This window comes from Pituophis catenifer, unplaced genomic scaffold (genome assembly GCF_029215685.1).
Source record: "Pituophis catenifer annectens isolate HBS135680 unplaced genomic scaffold, rPitCat1.0.hap2 SCAF_1, whole genome shotgun sequence".
Taxonomy (NCBI): domain Eukaryota; kingdom Metazoa; phylum Chordata; class Lepidosauria; order Squamata; family Colubridae; genus Pituophis; species Pituophis catenifer.
In genome coordinates, this window is record NW_027256881.1 from 14012751 (window position 1) to 14032769 (window position 20019).

Consider the following 20019-nt stretch of genomic DNA (forward strand, 5'->3'; position numbering starts at 1 on the left):
ACATGTTGTAACATGGCCTGAGTCTGAGTTACAGTTATGACTGGCTGAAAATTTTCTTGGCTTAATTGAAATGGGATTTTAACCACTTGTTGTAAAATTATTATTCTAAAAAAAGTAAACTGCATACAATATAAATCTTTATATTCTGCACAGGCTGAAAAGGTTTGCAAGTTTTTATAGTTTTTTTTTCCCAAGTTGCTTTCTGTCAAAAAGCAAGTAATTAAATATTTGCATATTTATAGTATTTTATTTATATTTACAGGTTTTGTAGTTTTATCTTTGTGGTTAAGATGGGCAGTCAATACATTTTAAAATAAATTTAAAAAATTAAAAATATTTTAATATTATTCATCAGAAAAAATCTAAAGGTAGAAAATGGGGCTGGGAAACCATTTGTTCAAAGTTGCTTTGCGCTCTTTTACAAAAACCCTCATTAGGGAAAACGAAGTTGGACTGTTGCAGTTGTCTTGTAGTCCTTAAAAATATATTTAAAAAAACATATCGGTGAAAAAGAAAAATGCCACAAATGCTGAGAGGGGCATAAATTATGTTGACTTTAGCAAAAGCCTCAGGAGCACTATCACTAAGGTTCCTAAGTCTCATTCTGCTTAAGAAAAAGAGAAAGAAAATTCAACACGTGCTCAAAAAAATTATTTTGTCTTAGGGAAAAGTAATTCCGTTTCATTTAGCAAGCTGGACTCTATGTATGCTTTAAAATACTCTGTGCCTTCGGCTTCTAAAAGTTACAAGATTTAGAAAACGGCGTTAGAGCTATTCCAAAAGAAAATAAAAATAAAAAGGAAAGCCTTAGAGCAGCCCCGCAAAACGCAAACTTCCACGGCGTCCAGAGTCGGCAGACTGTTGACCCTGAACGCGCTTGCGCACTCGATCGGCTCGATTCCTTCGCTCCTTGGCCACCGCCACTCCGTCCTCAAGCTCAGATATCGCGAGAGCTCTGTCCGAGAAACGGCGGAGGCCAACATGGCGGAAGGTAAGCGAGATAGGGGTGGCGGCAGTAGCTGTAACTTGAGCGGGAGAGTGGATTCGCCCTGAGGCGCTTTTATATGGGGTGGAGCGTTTCCTTCGGGGTCTGTCGAGAAAAGGCCGGAGAGGAAGGGGAGGGGCGGAAGGCGCCTTATCGACGGGTCATCTGTATTTTGGTGTGAACCAGGGGGCGTTACCTGGCAGGGAAAGAGAATCGAATAAATCTTTCCCAGCCTGACTCAAAGCTGGTCGGACTACAACTCCCATCGCTCGTAACTGAAGTGATCCTTTTCCCGGCAGAGGAAGATGAGAGGTGTAGTATAACGCTGGCAGGCTAGGAAAACCTGGACTAAAGAGGGAGGGTCTCTGTCTGGGATTGGATAGTGGGAGGAGGAAGGGTGGGAGAGAGGAGGCTTTTTTTTTTAAAAGAAAGCCAGTGTATTTTTCTGAAATAAGATGTTTTAACACACCTTGCTAGTGGGATGCTCTCAGGATTATTGCTCCCCTGCCTTATCTGGGGGTGGGCTGTGCCTATATTGTACTGAAAGACCTGTTAATGTTTTGCAGCCCACTTAAAGGCACTTAATTTGCTTTATTTCACTCCAGTGATTGATTAGTGAAGTTGAGTATTGGCTGACAGTGATGTTGAATTTTAGAGTTCAGAGAGGGGGATTTTTTGGGAGGTTGGGTGCCTTAGAGTCAGTTTTTCACTCCTAGTTACAATTTCTTTGGCAAGGTTTTTTTCAGAAGTGATTTGCCATTGCCTGTTTCCTAGGGCTAAGAGTGAGTGACTAGCCCAAGGTCACTCGGTTGGCTTTGTGTTTAAGTGGGACTTGAACTTAGGGTCCTCCAGTTTCTAACCTGATACCTTAACCACTGCACCAAACTGGCTCTGATAGTGAGAGAATGGAGAATTATTTTTTTTGCAAGGAGAGCCCTTTCCTAAGAAACTGTTTTAACAGTAATCCAGACTGTTAGTATGTTTAGCTCAGCTTTGCTTGAATTGAATGGAAATGCCCTTAAATTTTCTTTCCCATTATCTTTGACCTAATTGTTAAAGTGGTACTGCCAGGAATTTTATCTAAACCTAGGACTTCCTCTGAAGTCGGAGATGAATCCAACAATATCTGGGAACCCATAGATTTCTCACTCCTAATTTTCAATGGTGGACTATTGGTCATCAATGTCCCAAAAGGTCTTTCCTGGTTTTGCCTGAAATTATTAGGGATTAAATATGAACTTTCTACTGATGATGACCTTACTGTTTGGCCCTCCCTGTTGCTTACATGGATTCTCCATATCTGCAGGCAAAAGCTTTTCCCTTTATCTCATGTCAGTGATCTTCTCACATATTTATACACGTTTCAGATTCTACTCTAGTCTGTGAAGCAGCAAAAGTTATGAAACTTTCATCCTTTTATAGTGCTTGTTGTATGATTATTGTTTCTTCTCTAAAGTCCCCAAAAAGATAGGCTAATGATGGAATTTCAAGACCCAAGGTTGTTTTAAATGGTTATACAGCATTCACAGTAGGCTGAATTCACATATCACATTATATCATGATTCCTATGTTATGCTATATTACAGTTTTAATTAAAGTTTGTTGAACAAGTGGCCGGATTCATCTGAATAAGCCTAATTCACAATTTAAAAGCCACATTGTAAGCTACAGTCAAACTAACCAGGTGTTGAATCTAGTTAGTGTATAATACCTATGAAAGAAGCAGTAAGGGGTTGTGGGCCTAAAAAGGCACCTATGATTATTATAAAAAGGTAAAGATTTTCCTGTCAGTTACATCTAGGACATGGTGCTCATCTCCATTTCTTGGTCGAGGGAGCCAGCCAAGATGCTTAAATCTAAATCCAGATTAATAAAATACAGTTATTAAATTCACATAACATGAATGCCCAGCCCAATGAACTATTTGGCTTAATGTGATTGCTTGATACTTCCTACCATAATACAGAAATTGCACTTTTCTGCCCATCTCCTGTTGGTTAATTCGAGCTGAAAGAAAGTGTTTTGGGCAAGATAAGTGAAAAGGTTTCCTAAATGAGTAAGAATTTGAATTAATTATTCTACATTGGTTCTTGATTGACCTAATTTTGAATAAGACAGGATACTGAACAGTAATTGGATACTGAAAAGTAATTGGTCTCTTTAAAATGTATATTCTTAATGGATTCAGCCTGAAACAAAATTATTGTAATGCTGATCTATTTGAAAACCAGTTATGATGTCATGCTTTAATGCATTCTCAATAAATTTTGACGCATTGTTCATTTTGCCCACTCTACTTTACAGTATAAGTGTAATTTCCATGTTGAAAGAACAATACAGAAATAAACACAAGATAGTTTAAAATAGAATGAATGTATTTTATAACCTTTAAATTGGAGATAAAATGTTATTCTAGTCCTTTATGTTTTTATATAAGAAATTTTACTAATTTAAAATACTTATGGTCCATTTTCCTGAAATCTTAAAAAAATTTTGAAAGCAAATGTGAAAACAGTACAGAAGCTGTTGTCAGTAGGTTGATGATTTTGCAGATTTTGACTTCCTCCTCCTGCCAGAAGTCTGTGTTCTCTGTTTTTCTTTTTAAGAAAGCATTGTTCGAGAAAAGGAAGAATTCTAGAATTTCACTGGAAGATGACCAACTTGTTCAGATTCTTTTCCTCTTCTGCATTACTTTGTAGTGTGCTTGTTTCCTGTGCAGAAGTTTGGTAGATAGACAGCACAGCAGAAATGTTACTGTAGGGGAGGTTTGCAGAGTGAAACTTAATTCTCTGAGGCATGGTTTTACAATAACTAAAGCTCTGTTATATTTTATTAAATTATTTGTGTTTATTTTATCAGATCTAAATAAAATTGCAGTGAATAAAAAATTATGAAGTAAAAGTATATGTAGCTTATCTTTAAATAATATGCTGTATGAATGTCATCATCTTAGAAAAGGCATTTCCTATTATGCAATTAAGGGCAATGCCTCTTTAAAAAATAAGCTGCTGGCAGTTCTTGAAAGAAGTTACCGGTATTTGAAAAATAAGGCTTCAGAGTTCAGCCAGTCAACTAAACAAATATTTGATTAACAACTAGAAAAATAATAGTATATCATTGTGTAGAACTACTTGTGCTTTCCAAACAGTAACTGTTGAATATTGAATATGTCTCTATGGCTGAAGAATAGTTAAATTCTGTCATTTTTGGCAGATAAATCTAGGCTTGGAAAATCGCAGCTTCCTGGGCATCAAGAAATGATACACTGGATTCCTAAAAGAAAATTTAAGACAAATATTGTGCACAGTATAAGACTAATAATTGCCATCAACTTGATGCCATACTTTAAAAGGTATTATTGAGATTTTAAAATCTGATTTAGCTTGCTTTTCCTAGGAAATAGCTTGTGTCTATCTGCAGATGTCCATAAAAGTATGTATTCAAGCCTTTAAAAAAAAACAAACAGTGTATATGGCAAACAATAAGTAGAATACCTGAAAGTGTTTAAAATAAAAGAAGTTAATAATATTCCTAAATAATAAGTGGTTCTGAAGGTGAGAATTTCAAAAGTAAGAGGCTTACACAGTAAAATGTTGCATTATCACTGCACAGTATCAAATATAGTAAGCCGGGCAGCAATGGAAGAATCTGTTTAGGTTTATATGCTAATCATACAGGCCAAAATCTTTTTAGGGTTAGGGTTTATAAATCAAAATTTATAAATCAAAATTGGCATTTTTAAAATTTGTGCTTGGTACGTTAGGGATGGGGGAAACATAACATGAGTTGTGCATTCCACCATGTAAGAATTGTTCGTCTGTTAAACATATTTTTATATTTATCTTATTTCTTTTTTTTTAATTAAGCACTTTAAAGTATAAGCGAACAGGAAAAAAGGGATAGAGAATAAAATACAAATAAAAGATTTCCAATATTTCTAGTACTCTGGACATTGAAGGATATTCCTACAATTTAGCCATTCTTTCATTGAGGGGATCAAACACCTTTTCCCATAATATATATACATTTATCCTTGCAACAATTAACTTAAATAAAGCACATCCAATATACTTTGAGCAAATATATGAGTTAATAAAGTTTAATAAAACTGTAACCTGTTTTCTTTTTAACAATGTGTTTTAGACAATCCTGGGTTAAATGTAGGATAAGTTGTATTGCTGCAGCTTGAGAAATTCCCCAGCTAACAGGGCCAAAGGTTGCAGATAGTCTCAAAGTTGTAGTTTAAGCACATCTGGAAGATACCAAATTGGGAAAGATGGTTTTACATAAATGAAAACTCATTTTCTGAAAATCCACAGGCTTTTTTTGTATTTTATAGTTGTAATTTATTTCAGCAGTAGTTTATGTAAATAAGTAATAACTGATAAATTTCTCCTACCCTTTCTCCAGTGAATTTGGGTCTTTGTGTAGCTATAATGTTTTTTCAGCTTGTTAGTGAACAATTTCCAGAAGAACAGAGAAATATTGTTTTGTAGGGCTACTCCAAGCTACTGCACTTTCCTTCCCCCTACCTCATTAGGAAGCCATTCAATTTGTAATTTTAATAAACTGCTTTAATTTTAATTGGTTGTTGTTTAAAAATTATATTTAGGTTATTGTTGGCTTGCCATTTTTATCTTGCACATAAATTTTCTGTTGTGTGGTAAATTGGAAATGTATTTTTTTTGCAAGGACATTTGAAACTCCTAGAGATAAGGTACAATTTAAAAATAAATAAGTTTAAGATTGCCCTATTAATATTTTTTTCAGGACAGGGTGGGAATTTAGGGGATGCTTACATGATAAAATAATTGATTTGGGGAAAAGCCAGGGAGCATAAAATACAGAATTGCAGTCAGTTGAATTAACTTTATTTGTTCCTTAAAAGTTTGAATAAGCAGACTGAATCTCCTTTGTAGCTAGATCAAGAGATTGTGCAGATAAAAGTATTAAATGTAAAGCTAACTCATTATTCAATAAAAGTTCTCTGATCAATACTGTAACCTTTAGTATCTGAAGGAAGGGAACTTGATTTTCTTACAGAGTTCCTGGCTGTGTTAGCAGCATGTCAGTCTGAAAATTTTGGCAATTAATAACATTTTGCTTCAGAGGCATAATTGATTTTTCCAGCCCCTTCTGTCACCCAGATAGGAATTTGGTTCTTGTTGCATTTGTAAGAATGTCGATATCTGTTTAAGTTGAAATGTTTGAAAGAATCATGTAGTTGAAGTCCATCCAGCCTTGCTAGAAGAAAAATGTTTCTGCTTGACATTTTTATTGTCTGTTAATCTAATCTTATGTTGTGTGTTATGTTAAGAAGAATTCAGGCAAACTGGAGCAGATGCAAAGAAAGACACAGAAATGATAATCAGGGAACTGGGAACAAGAAAATATTGAGACAATTGGGCATATTTAACTTTGAGGAAAATGATAAGAGTTGTTTTTCCTCACCGTAGCATTCTTCAAGTACCTAAACAAATGTTAGATAGAAAAAGACTAAGTTCTATTATCTATTATTTTTGAGTGCCGAATATAAGTGATGCAGGCAGATTCCAGGTGAATATTAGGAAAACAACTCTAGCAAAAAGGGCACTTATGGCTATTATCAAAGGAGAAAGAAAGCTTTTCTAGACTTGATGTGTTAGGCAGACATTAAAATTTGAGGATGTTTTAAACTGAATATGGAGCTGAACTCAATGACTTATCTGGCCTCTTCTTACTCATAAACTACTGTTGAACATATATGCCATTCAGAGACCACTAATGAAGAAAGCTTACTAAAATAATGTTTAATTTTTTCATTAGTTTCCCTCCTTTATTATTTTTATAGATAACTCAAAGGCAATAATCCTTTATCCTCCTATTTTCCCCACAGCAACAATCCTGTGAGATGGGATGGGCTGAGAGAGAGTAAGTGGCCCAAAGTCACCCAGTCAGCTTTGATGTCTAAGACAGGACTAGAAGTTATCCTCTAGCCTGGTGCCTTAACCCACTTAATCTTTTCTTCACCACGGACCCCTTTAAATACCTTTTGTGGCCACAGACTCCCAAGACTTAAGATTTAAATCATAACATTTCAAGCCTTTCGCGAACCCCTGTGACAATCTAATGATCCCCTCCAGGGGTCCACAGACCACAGGTTGAGAACCACTAGATCAAACTGACTTACCTGCTGTTATTTATTTTTATTTTTATTACATTTTTATGCCATTCATCTCCCCTACAGATGACTGGGTGAGGATAACTCACCATTTTTAAGGATATGTTCAGGGTGGATTTGATTTAAATCGAGTTGATTTAAATCACAATTTAAATCATGATTTAAATCACTAGTAAAAAGGCTTGATTTAAATCAACTCGATTTAAATCATAATTTTTAAAGAGCAACTGTCATCTCTGCTACTTTGACCCACTGTTCTCACTGATAGTCCCAGTGTTGCAGAATATACAGCCTCATGCTATATAACTAAGCTCCATTTCATGCTGAATAAACTAAATTATTTATGTATCTTAAATAGAAAACTATCTTACGATAGATTTTTACCCCAAAAGTTTTTTATTAAAATAAATTCGATAAAAATCAAAAAAATCCGATTCAAATAAAAAAAAATCCGATTTTAAAAAAAAATCTGATTTTTTTGATTTTTTTAAAAAAATCATTGATTTTTATCCACCCTGGATATGTTAGGACTAAGTTAATTTTCAAACTTTTCTGTTCCCATAAATTTTGCTTACCACTTCGATATTTCACAGAAGCAAAGCAAGGGAAGGAAAAATCTTGTATTGACTGGCTTCAAACGACACGCTGAACCAGTGGTTTATTGAATATGTCAATACTTAAGCTTTGTTTGTGCAATATCTTATAGCAATCTCCTTTAAATATTGCTGATCCCTTATATAAATTGCAGTAAAGGATTTACCCAAAGCACAGGACTAAGACTAATTCACATTGTGACTTAGTATGATAGGTACAATCCATTGAGATGGATATATTTGGCTATGGTTGGTTACTACTTAAACGGATTCCAGTTATTGCTAAATACGTTATTAAACATGTGAATAAAGTTGATGTGAATGTTAAACATAGAATCCACTAAGTATGAAATTCTTATTAAGTTTTATTGTAGGGTTTTCTTCTTGGAGCTTTTCCCTTTTTATCAAAGATCTTATTGCATTCCTTCCCCCATTTTCTTACTTGAAATTTAATCTCAAAACTGAGTAACAATGCTAGACCACATATTTCATTCAGATTCCTGAACACATTGGAAAGTTGCTACATGGGAAGTTGCTACTATGAAACAACCCCCACTAATCTTTGCAAAAAGTTAGTGTACTATACATTATCCTCATTGTACTGATTGACCTTGATCTTTACCCTACTGAGTAATTCAGAAATAACATTTAAAAACGAAAGAATTGGCCTACAGAAGTTTTGAAGCTGGATATAGATTTTCTAATACTAGAGTTTAGGCTCTTAGTTAATATGGCAATGCAATTTTTCTTTCTTTATGTAAAAGGATTTTATATATATTCATAGTTTTTATATTACTGATGTAAAAACCACAAAAGAAATATTCTATGTTTTCCCAGTCTTTGGTGCATTGCATCAAAACACAGTTTATTTATTTATTTTATTTATTTACCAAAAATTTATATGCCGCCCTTCTCCCTAAGGACTCAGGGCGGCGAACACAAGTTAAAAACATACAATAATAAAAGATCAAAAAGATTAAAACCTAGTTAAAACAACGACAATCAAAATAAGAAAAACCCAAGGATCAAAGTAAACCCATTTGTTGAAACAGCCAGTTAATGTTATATCTGTGGTTTTTTTTAAAGAAAATCTTCCTGTGGCTAGGACTTGATAGAAAAGAAATGGTTATTGCTGTTGGGTTTTATAAGAGAAAAATTGCTTTACCATTGTAAGATACTGCAAATTGATTCAGTAACTGAGCAGCCTGACTAGGCTGCCCTCACACATGGTTGGTGTGCTAAGGGCTTAAATCCATAGGAACAGACCTATAGAATTCACTCAATTTTGTCTGTTTAGGCATTTAATGGTGCTACTTTGCAACAAACTATCAGATTCATCTCTCTATAGATTCATCTTGCTGATGGTATAGAACAGTGATGACTAACCTTTTTTTCCTTGGGTGCCAAAAGTGTGTAATGCAATGCCCCCCACATGCCTTGCCCCCCACATATGCGCGCGCAATCCCCCGTGTTGCTCCGCCCCCCTGCACAGGCGTGTGCGACTCCCTGTGCTCCCCCACCCAATTTTGGGTCTAGCAGGCCTCCCTGAAGTCTCTCGAGGCTGGAAATGGCCTGTTTCTGGACTTCCGGTAGGCCCGTTTTTCACCCTCCATAAGCTCCGGAGGCTCCGGAGGCTTTACTGGAGCCTCCAGGAGGACAAAAACAGCCTCCCTTGGCCCATTTCCAGACAGCCCATTTCCGGACTTCCAGTACTTCTGGGAGGCCCGTTTTTCGCCGCCCACAGGCTCCGGAGGCTTTCCTGGAGCCTCCAGGAGGGCGAAAATAGTCTCCCTCAGCCCTCGGAGGCCAGAAACGGCCTGTTTCCTGACTTCCGGTAGGCCAATTTTTCACCCTCCCAGAGCCTCCGTGCGAGCCCTGTTCTTACCTGGCATCCAAAATGGGCCACATGGAGACTTCTGGGAGAGGAGGGGTGACATGAGCATGCATGCGCGTCTCCCGCATGTGCGACAGAGACCTGAAAATCAGCTGGCCAGCGGGAGGCGCACACGCATGCGCGGTGCAGCTGATCTAGGGTGATGGCTTGCATGCCTGCAGAAATGGCTCCGCCATCGGTTCACCCTCACGTGTATAGAACTAACAACCTTTATGTTTTCAGAATTGGCTGAGAATGAGAATCAGCCATTTCTCTTTATCACTAATGCTAGGAATATTGTAGGTATAATAAAAGGCCAGTCTGGTGTAGTGGCTAAGGTGTTTGTCAAGGAACTGCACAGCAGCTGTCCAAACAAAGTTGGAGACACTGATACAAAGTAGTAGTTTTATATAAATAAATGTATTTTACATTTATATTTACAGCAGAGAACATAATCAGGAACATCATGAGGTAAATCAAACAGGATACATAGCACAAAGAAGAAAAAGGGAAACACCCCCTTTTCACCCACAGCGTAGATTGCCTCATGCATGAGCCAGCACTCTCTAACCTATCAACTACAACTGTGTGCTCTGGCCCACTGTTCAATTTACTGTCCCAGTTAATAAATTTAACTGAATGTCAAAGGATTGTTGGATTTCCATAATCTTTGGAATCATTTGGGTCAGTCCTAAAAATGGCAGTGCCAGACAGTGAATGTTGATTGTTTTTTTTTTCCCCTGGATAATCATGGTTATCCTAGTTTGCATGTGCCTTGCTAGTATTGTCTACCTTTCACTGGTCCTAGTGGAGAACAATCTAGCTGGGGTCTTGTTCAAGCAAGTCATGTGTTGTACCATTCAGTTACCGTTTTTTGTTGTTTTTGTGTGCTTATTTTTGCAGAAGAGGTGGCAAAACTGGAAAAACACTTGATGCTTCTCCGTCAGGAATATGTCAAATTGCAGAAAAAACTGACAGAAACAGAGAGAAAATGTACCCTCCTAGCTGCTCAGTCAAACAAAGAGAATGCCAGTGACTCTTTCATCAGTCGACTGCTTACCATTGTGGCAGAATTGTATGAGCAGGAGCAATATAGGTAAGAGATTTCACCCCAAAATGGTAGCGAAACCATGGGTGGTTCCTATGGTATAACATTCAGGGTTACTACAATCAGGGTTTACTACAACCAGTACTCAAATTTAGAAGTCTTGCAACCAAAAAATCAAGGTGTAGATCTGATAAGATGCTTTTATTACAGGTAATAAAGAAGCTTTTAAAATAGCTTATGCACAAGGAATTTATCTCTGGAGCTTATGCACTGGAGACAAATTCCTTGTGTGTCCAATCACACCTTAGCCAATAAAGAATCCTGTCCCCATCCCCATCCCCATCCCATCCCATCCCATCCCATCTATCCTATCCTATCCTAATTTCTAATTCCTTATTACTATTTCTTTTATTTCTATTCAGAAAGCCTACTGCAGCATACGCAAGGTTCAAATTTTGTATCTCATTTCATTCTCTTTCTTGCCCATATATTGTAACAGACTGAGAGCCATTTCTTTCTCAGTAGGTGAAGCAATTGTTATTGTGATAAGCTACGGATAGTTCTTAATTTACAATTCATTTAGCAACTCTTTGAAGTTACAGTGGCACTCAAAAGAGCGAGTTAGAACTGGTCCTCACATTTGTGACCATTGCAGCAGCCCATGATCAAGTCAGGTGTTTGGCAACTGGTAGGAATTTACGATGGTTGCAGCATCACAGGGTAATGTAATCACCATTTGTGACCTTCCCAGCCAACCAAAGTCAATGGAGAAAGCTGGAATTGCTTAACAATCACATGATTCATATAACAACTGCTATGATTCACTTAACTGCCATACCAAAAAGGGTCATAAAATCGGGCATGACTCATTTAACAACTCCCTTGTATAGTAACAAAAATTCTGGTCCCAACTATGGTTGCAAGTTGAGGATTCTCTATAATCTAGTTTGAGGCTCTATACCTCGCTGAATCTCAAGCACATTGACGGCATTCATATAACATATTTAATCTTTTTATGAAATTACCCCATTTTCCATGTTCACTCATTAAACTATAACCATGCCAAAAAGGGTCATAAAATCAGGCATGATTCATTTAACAACTGCCTTACTTAGTTAGGGTATGACTAACTAAGCTTAGTATTTTTTGTGAATTTATCTTCCAAGTATTTAACTATATACAAACACAGCCATTGTACATTATTTATTATTTATTTATTATTATTTATTAGTCCAATTTATATGCCGCCCTTCTCCGTAGACTCAGGCCGGCTTACAGTGCATTATAGCAATAGCCTGCATACTTCTATGTATATACCTGCTTATTAGATCCAAATACACAAGAACTAGTTTGCTTTTGTGCATTAGAGTTTCAAGATGTGGAATTAAGTTCAAGCTATATTTTCAAAAGACTGAGGCTTATCCTTTAGCAAGCTGTTCTGGGCATTATTTTGGTGTCTTTTCTTGAGGGATGCATTCTTGAAAATGAACTCCGCACATGAGAATGAGCAGAGTCAAGGATTGTGCCACTGAAAAGCTTAAGGCTTGTTGCTGAAATTTGATGGCATATGTGAGAAGTGTTTAGAGAAGTGTGTGTGTGTGTGTGTGTGTGTGTGTGTGTGAATTAAGAGTCAAAGGGTCAAAGTACATGGAAAGCACCCATGTTTTACTATGTCCCCACTGCGACTCATCTGATTTCTTCCAATTTGATGTTGTGGTTAGCAGAATACCAAGTCATCTAATCCAAAGTTATGTTTGTTCTGTTTCTTCAGTGACCTGAAGATCAAGGTGGGAGACAGGTACATCAGCGCTCACAAATTTGTATTGGCAGCCCGGAGTGAGGCTTGGAGTCTGGCCAACTTAGTGTCAACGGCTGAGCTAGATCTGTCAGGTTAGTGCTGTGTGTGAGTGAAAGATTGGAGAAGTACTCACTGCCTTGGGAAGATTAATAAAAACATAAAATGCCTTTGGGAGGAGAGGTTATATTTTTATCCTTCAAGAGGAGATGCTCAGCTTGCAAAAATTGTACTCAATCTTCTAATTATGAAGCATTTATCTTTCAAACATGTTAAGTGTTTAGTGCCAGTTAAATTGGAAGCTTATACCTCTTTAATTTTAATGACATGGGTGTTAGGTATGGTAGTCTTTTTCATCTTATTAAATACAGTAAGTCTCTGAGACAGAAAGGAAATCAAGTTGTTGAAGATAACTGATTATTCTTTTGGTTTTCATAATTGCTTTCTGAAAGCATCAATGTCTATTCTGTAAGGCAGCTATTGCAATTCCAGCATTTTTATCTTTGGAAACATAAGTTAGATATTTGGCCACTTTTCTGTTTTGTTCGGGTTTTTTTCCTCTGTCAAAAATTTATGACTCTTCCCTAAAAGCTAGATTCTGGGATAAGGTTACTGTCCAAGAAAAATGCTCTGGACTGACATTTAAATGAGATAAATAGAGCTGCTGGGATTTATGTTATAAAATAAGTCATTTTAAAACATGTTAAGATATATCAAGCTTCATACTGGATAGTACTTTTATATTTTTCTAATCAACATATTGAATTATGCTATCTTTCTCCATTCAGGGCTCAAATGTTTCAGACTGTTCTTTTCTCCCAACTATTTTAATTTCTGTGCTTTTATGTTTATTAATTTTAATGTATTGTAATTTTATTTCTATATCTAATAATTTGTATATACCACTTGAAAATGAGTGCAAGAGAAGCAGTATAAAAACAGGCAAAAAATAAATACATAAATAAAATTATTCATTTATTATGATATGTGGAAAAGATCTTGGGAGACTGGGCAAAGAGACGCTGTCAAGGAAATGGTCAAATAGTGGTTGGATAGTGGTTGAGGCAGGAGGCTCAGAAGAGACCCTCCCTAGTTTCTCAGGCTGTATAGGACAGGGATGTCAAACTCGTGGTATCACGTCACGTGATGTATTGTGACTTTTTTTCCCCTTCGCTAAACCGGGGGTGGGGGTGGCCAGCGCATGATTCATCTGGCCTGCGGGCTGTGAGTTTGACACCCCTAGTATGGGAGAAGGAGGTGAGAATTGTACTTTCAGACTTGCAAGATTTTGTCATGTAATTTAACATAAAGTAGAATTAGCTCATCTAGTTGTGATTTCTACCTAGTTTATCCATTGAGGCTGACATTAATGTACAGGTAGTCGCAGACGTACAACCTCTTGTTTAGTGACCGTTTGAAGTTACCACGACATTGAAAAAAAGTGATTTATGACTGATTTTCATACTACTGTTATAGATCCCCATGGTCATATGATCAGAATTTTTGCCCTTGACAACTGGCATATATTTATGGAAATTGCACTGTCCTGGGGTCATGTAACCTTCCCAGCCAGCTTCCAATAAGCAAAGTCAGTGTGGAAAGCTGGATTTGCTTAATGATTGCATGATTCATTTAACAACCATAGTGATTTGCTTAACAACTGTAGCAAATAGGTCATAAAATGAGGAAAAACTCATTTAACTCTTGCTTAACAACTGACGTTTTGAGCTCTATTATGGTCATACGTTGAGGACTACCTGCATCAATCTTTAATATTTTATTAAAAAGAATCTTGTTGCTTGAAAATAACTGATCTATATAATGAGAAACTTTCCAGAATATTTTTTTTCATTTACTTTTTTCCCCCTCACAAAAGTAAATTTCTATATCTTAAAATGCATTGGGTTCCACAGCACTAATTTCATAAAGAGTGAAAACACTACCAATCAGATTGAAATTGCCCTAAATTATTGGTACATTCAGGTAGACAGTTTTATAGGTCTACATGTACATTGCCCCCCAAAAAGCACAATCATTAACATTTGCTAAAATTAGTAATAGTAGTATATAATATGTGTTTCATAAAATTACTAAAACCTACATAAAGGGAATTTGAAATTTTACACTACTCTGATCCTCCGTAACTGTATAAAGAAAGGGTATAATATTAAAATTGTTGGGTTGTGAAATGTTCACAGATATAATTGCCAAATCAGATTCTCAATTTGAGTACATCTTCTAAAGCACAAAAAGACTGTATATAGATTTATCCAAAAGTTAGTCTTATTTATTTCTCTAGGGTGTATTTCTGAATAAATAGATATGGGACTTTATTGGATTCCTTGCCCCCAGCATTTTGTAATGTATTTCAGGAAAAGCCACTGTTGATGTGCAATAAGGGCTGTTTTAATATAACCCTGATATTCTGAAAGCTTTACACTGGTTGAGTTACAGTTCTAATGCATGTGACTTGGTCTAGTATAGACCTGTGCTCAAATTCCGTTTCAGCTCCATTGTTAACTGAATAGGCTAGGACAGTGGATTTCCCCTTCATAATAAACCACATTTGTTCACACAACACACTAAGCTGCAATCTACAGATCGCAGTGGCTGGGTTCATATAGGATGCTGAGGCAAACCGAAGTCCACATTTGACTCTGGTAGGCAACGATTTGACAATGGATCATTAATGGATCAATGGACCATTAACAATGGATAATGATTTGAAGATAGAAGACACTGTAATCTGTCTTTTTTCAAAGTTGTTTTTTTTCTTCATTACCATCCATTTTGTTGGTATCTACTGTATGACTTCTGAAATGGAGGCAGCAGTTAGGATCTGACTGATATGAAGCAGACATTTTGGTGTCTTCCTGATAGTTTGGAAAGCAGTTCTACCACATACCTAACCAAGCTCTGGAATTCAGAGATGATAAGGGCATTAGATGTAATTGCTCCTGAGTGGCCTCTCTTGAGTGTTTATGGCTCTTTGATAATTTTGTGTGGTTTTGTGGGTTAACTGTATCCCTTTAATCCTTTTTAATTAGAGTAAACATTGTTATAAATACCTATTGTGAGCTGACTACACAATACAAGTTTTCCTTCCTTGAAGCGATTTATTGGTAGAATTAATAATTTTTCCTCACCCATTTTTTTTAATAGATGCACAAAATATATTGGGCTGAGAGCAAGTGATGTCCAAAAGGGGGCCAGATATATGGCCAACTGTGGATTTGAATTAGATCCTGTCCTTTTTTCTGATAGGATCCCCAATTTGCTAGTCTAATCCCCATAAAAACAGAAATTTGGAGTATTTTTACATCAATATCACTTGCTTATAGCCTATTTTCTGATGTTGGAATATGATGAACGGAGAGAGAATTGAAGAGAACCAGTCAAGTAATATCAGGGATTGTAATGCCTTTGGAGTATTAGAACAAGGACTGCTTATTAAACCTCATAAAAAGGTAGCACATTTTTATGGCTGTCTTGTCCCATATGCCCCTGGCTGTAAGACTCCTAATATTAGTACTTCAGCCAGCCTGCTCTGCTTTTTAGAAGATGGGCAGACAGCCAGAATTCATCTTGTAACAGTTATAAATATCACTAATAGTATTGCTATTACTAGTTTCTGAGGTTCATGGGTTGGCCCCACCTCGTGTTAATTTCTAAAAGTTCACAGCAGACAGTGTTATCATATACTGCTTTTCACCCCTGCAAAGGGGCGAAAAGCCAACAGCTCTGTCAATTTAAATCATTACATCATTAATATCTTGGCCTTAAAAGAGCAGCTGTGGGGGCTTAAGTAACGAGAATCTATTTATATATTCATTTGGGGTATTTCTAAATGTATGTTTAGTAGACATACTATGAGGTATGTTTACCTTATAGTTAACAAATCTTGCAGCTTAAAAATCTGACAAAAAAAAGCATAAAAGCAAGGAATAAAAGAGCCTTGATAGTACAGTGGTTTAATGCACCCTGTTATTAACACAGCTGCCTGCAATTTCTGCTGGTTCGAATCTCTCCAAGGCTCAAGGTTGACTCAGCCTTCCATCCTTTCTAAGGTAGGTGAAATGAGGACCCAGTTTGTGGGGGCAATAAGCTGACTTTGTATAAAATATACAAAAGAATGAAGGCTATTGCTTAACGCATTGTAAGCCGCCCTGAGTCTCCGGAGAAGGGCGGCATATAAATCAAATTTAAAAAAAAAAAAACTTGTTAATTCATAAGACAGTACTATACTACTGATGCCTTACTGCTTTGTAGATGTACTCATCGTTTTAACAAATGTTAAACTAAAGCAATATTAAATCAGAATTTTGTTACACATTCTGTTAATGTTTATAATAGGATCCGTAGGCTCTGCAAATTTGTACAACATTGGACAAAGGGAATACCTTAAAATAACAAATCAATATTTTAAAAATAGAGCTCTCCTGACAACATTATTTTTATTTATTAATGCCCCACTTTTCAGACTGAGAAGGTCCAAGATTATTTATAGATCCATCAAAAGAAGGTAAACTTCATTTCAACTTGACAATTTGAAAAAAAATGATATAACATGAAAAAAGGAATGGGAAGTAAAAAGAGAAAGTCATGTATTTTTAAATTTTGATAGCAATATGTGTAACATCATTGTAGCCAAAGGTTATACTATATTTCCTTAGCTATAAAGGGATTAAACTAATAATAATGTCATCAATAAAAGACATTGAAAAGACATTCCATATCTGAATAGGCTATGGAATTAGATTATAGTTTAGTTTTTTTTAGTTGCATCTTGATAAGAATAGAGCATCCTTATTTTTATTTATCAATAAATCTTTTTCTGTGGATAAATTCCCACAACAAAATAGACTACAGATAATCCTTGATTTATGACTGGTCGATTAGCTACTTTCAAAGTTACAATGGACCCCTCTTCCGTAAAGGTACCCCCAAAATAAGACCTTGTCTTTTTTTTTTTTTTTTTTTGGCAACTGTTCTGAAGCTGGCCACTCAGCTATGTAAAGTAGCCTAAAGAATCAACCGGCCATGAAGTGCAGTTACAGTCTGTAGGCTGAGGCCTACTTTCCATCCAGCCCCCTGATGGTCTCCCAAGCTTTCCCCTTCCTGCTGGTCTTCTCTTTAGGCTCCCTTGCATGGTTAAATGGCCAGCTTCAGAGTGGCCAAGGCCCAGAGAAATCCTGAAGGTCAGGGAGCAAAGCATTGGGTGCTTCCTGGTTGGAGCTGATTACCATATTTTACATAAAACTTTGAATACAGGTGATCCTCAAGTTACAACCACAGTTGAGCCCAAAATTTATGTTGCAAAGTGAAACATTTGTTAAGTGAGTTTTGCCTCATTTTACAACTTTTCTTGCCACAGTTGTTAAGTAAATCATTGCATTTGTTAAGTTAGTAACATGGTTGTTAAGTGAATCTGACTTTCCCAATGACTTTGCTTGTCAGAAGGTCGCAAAAGGGAATCACGTAACCCCTGGTGGTTATGATGGTTGTAGGACACTGCAACCATCATAAATATTAGTCCACTGCCAAGCAACTGAATTCTGATCATGTGACCATGGGGATGCTGCAATGGTAGTGTGAAAAATGGTCATAAGTCACATTTTTCAATGCCGTTGTAACTGAATGGTCACTAAATGAACTGTTATAAATTGAGGACTACCTGTAATTCGATCATTTCTTGAGATTCATTATCTGCAATAATAGAGACCGAACTGTCGTAGATCTTCCTCTTAAATCTCTCATCTTTCCAAATCACCTGTTGATAAGTCCATTTGTATTGACATTGGTTGGGTTTACCTGCTGTGCTAAGCCAACACCTTTTTTTAACGTATGGTTTTTCTCAGTAAGCCACAATTGCTTGGAATCATAGAGCTGCCAAAGCCAAAAAATACCATACTTGGCTACAGTCTGATCTGTGTCTATGCCAGTGTTTCCTCCTTGGGTTGGTTGGGTGAAGACATGTGCTGATTGGCACTGACCAGAGGTCTGAATTTTACTTATTGTTTCCTTATTGCTGGGTGTTAAAGCTACTCTCTTACAAAGCAAAACAGTGTTTCTCCCCATAGGAATATAATAATTGATGCTCTTCCACCAGACGCTGATCCCGAGGTGGCCATGGCAATGCTGCGTTGGATTTACACAGATGAGCTGGAGCTGCGAGAAGATGATGTATTCCTGACAGAGCTGATGAAAGTAGCAAACAGGTTTCAGCTGCAACTCCTCAGGGAAAGGCAAGCTTCTGAATGAGTTGTGGTGCCTCTGTTTTAATTAGCATGGCATGGCTATTTCATCCAATGTCAATTATTGTTATTTTGCTGGCTCCTCTGGGAACTGACAGCAGGCTAGAACTTGGGTCTCCCCATCTCTAGTTCAATATCATCATAGCATACTGGCCTATTTTTACTAACAGGTCAGGCACCAGGGAGTCAGAGCAAGCAAACAGGAGTTTTCCAAAGAGGCTATTGAGTTGTGGAGCTGATGTACTGATCGTATGAGGCCAGATTTTGTGGATGAGGTTAAGAATGTGCCTACATTAAGAATATGCTTTAGGTCACTCTTAAAGCTGTTAGCAGGATGAGAACTGTTGGATTAGAAGGAAAAGAAAGGATATTTAAGATGAATATTAGAAGGAATTTTCTAATGAAAATAGCTATTATAAGCAATGGAACCATCTATTTAAACAGTGGTGGATTTCTTCTTGCTGGAGATTATTAAACAGCTGTATGGTTACATGTCAATAATCCTTGCAGCTCAACCCCCATCCTGGTACAATTGCCTTCCAATTTGTGCATTCTACAATTCTTGCATTTGGGATAGTATTTTTATGATTTTCCTCAGATGTGGTTTGGTTTGGTTTGTAAAATTATCTTAAAGGATAATTTGGAGGGGTGTGTTAAATCTTCCTCAATCTTTAAAAGAGTTTAGACAGTGCACAGAGAGCAACAGCAATAACCCAATAAATAATAAACCTATTATTCCATTAAAATTAATAATTGCACATCTACACATATTCTACATCTGGTGTCAATAATTCTCACCAATTGAGACCCAAAGGCCTTCCACAATAACCAAATACATTCTTAGCTTGCTACATTTTATAATCTAGATTGTTTGATCTGCTGACCATTTTTAGTCTATATTTCGTGTATCATAGAATCATAAAGTAAGGAATCTTAAAGATCATCTGCTCCAATCTCCTGTTCAGAGCAGAAATCCTCAGATCATCCCAGACAAATAGTTATCCAATCTTTGTTTGAAAACTTCCAGTGATGGAGAAAGCAGGCTGATCCGCTGCAAAATAATTCTTACAGTCAGGAAATTACTCCTTAGTTCAGGAATGGAGTATGACAATGTGCTCTACATGGGCTGCATTTGAAAGCCCCCCCAGAAATTACAGTTGGTCCCAAATATGGCAGCACAAGCAATAATAAGACATGCCACTATATGTCCATGTAACAACTCTGTTCTGGCAGATGAACTGATGGCCTGATGGCTTCTGAATACATTTTAAGATGCTGGTTGCCATCTATAAAATCACCTGATTATTTGAG

The 20019-nt window shown here is 36.7% G+C and overlaps 1 protein-coding gene across 1 annotated transcript in view; it reads left to right on the forward strand.

The window, feature by feature from the left end:
• The first annotated feature begins 980 nt into the window (after positions 1 to 980).
• The window catches only part of ANKFY1 (ankyrin repeat and FYVE domain containing 1), a 60483-nt gene continuing 41444 nt past the window's right edge, over positions 981 to 20019 (forward strand). Inside the window, exons 1-4 of the mRNA XM_070932075.1 lie at positions 981 to 991; positions 10515 to 10707; positions 12431 to 12549; positions 18564 to 18699. Of these exons, the coding sequence (XP_070788176.1) occupies positions 982 to 991; positions 10515 to 10707; positions 12431 to 12549; positions 18564 to 18699 (458 nt within the window). The 5' untranslated portion in view covers position 981. The remainder of the gene's footprint in view (positions 992 to 10514; positions 10708 to 12430; positions 12550 to 18563; positions 18700 to 20019) is intronic.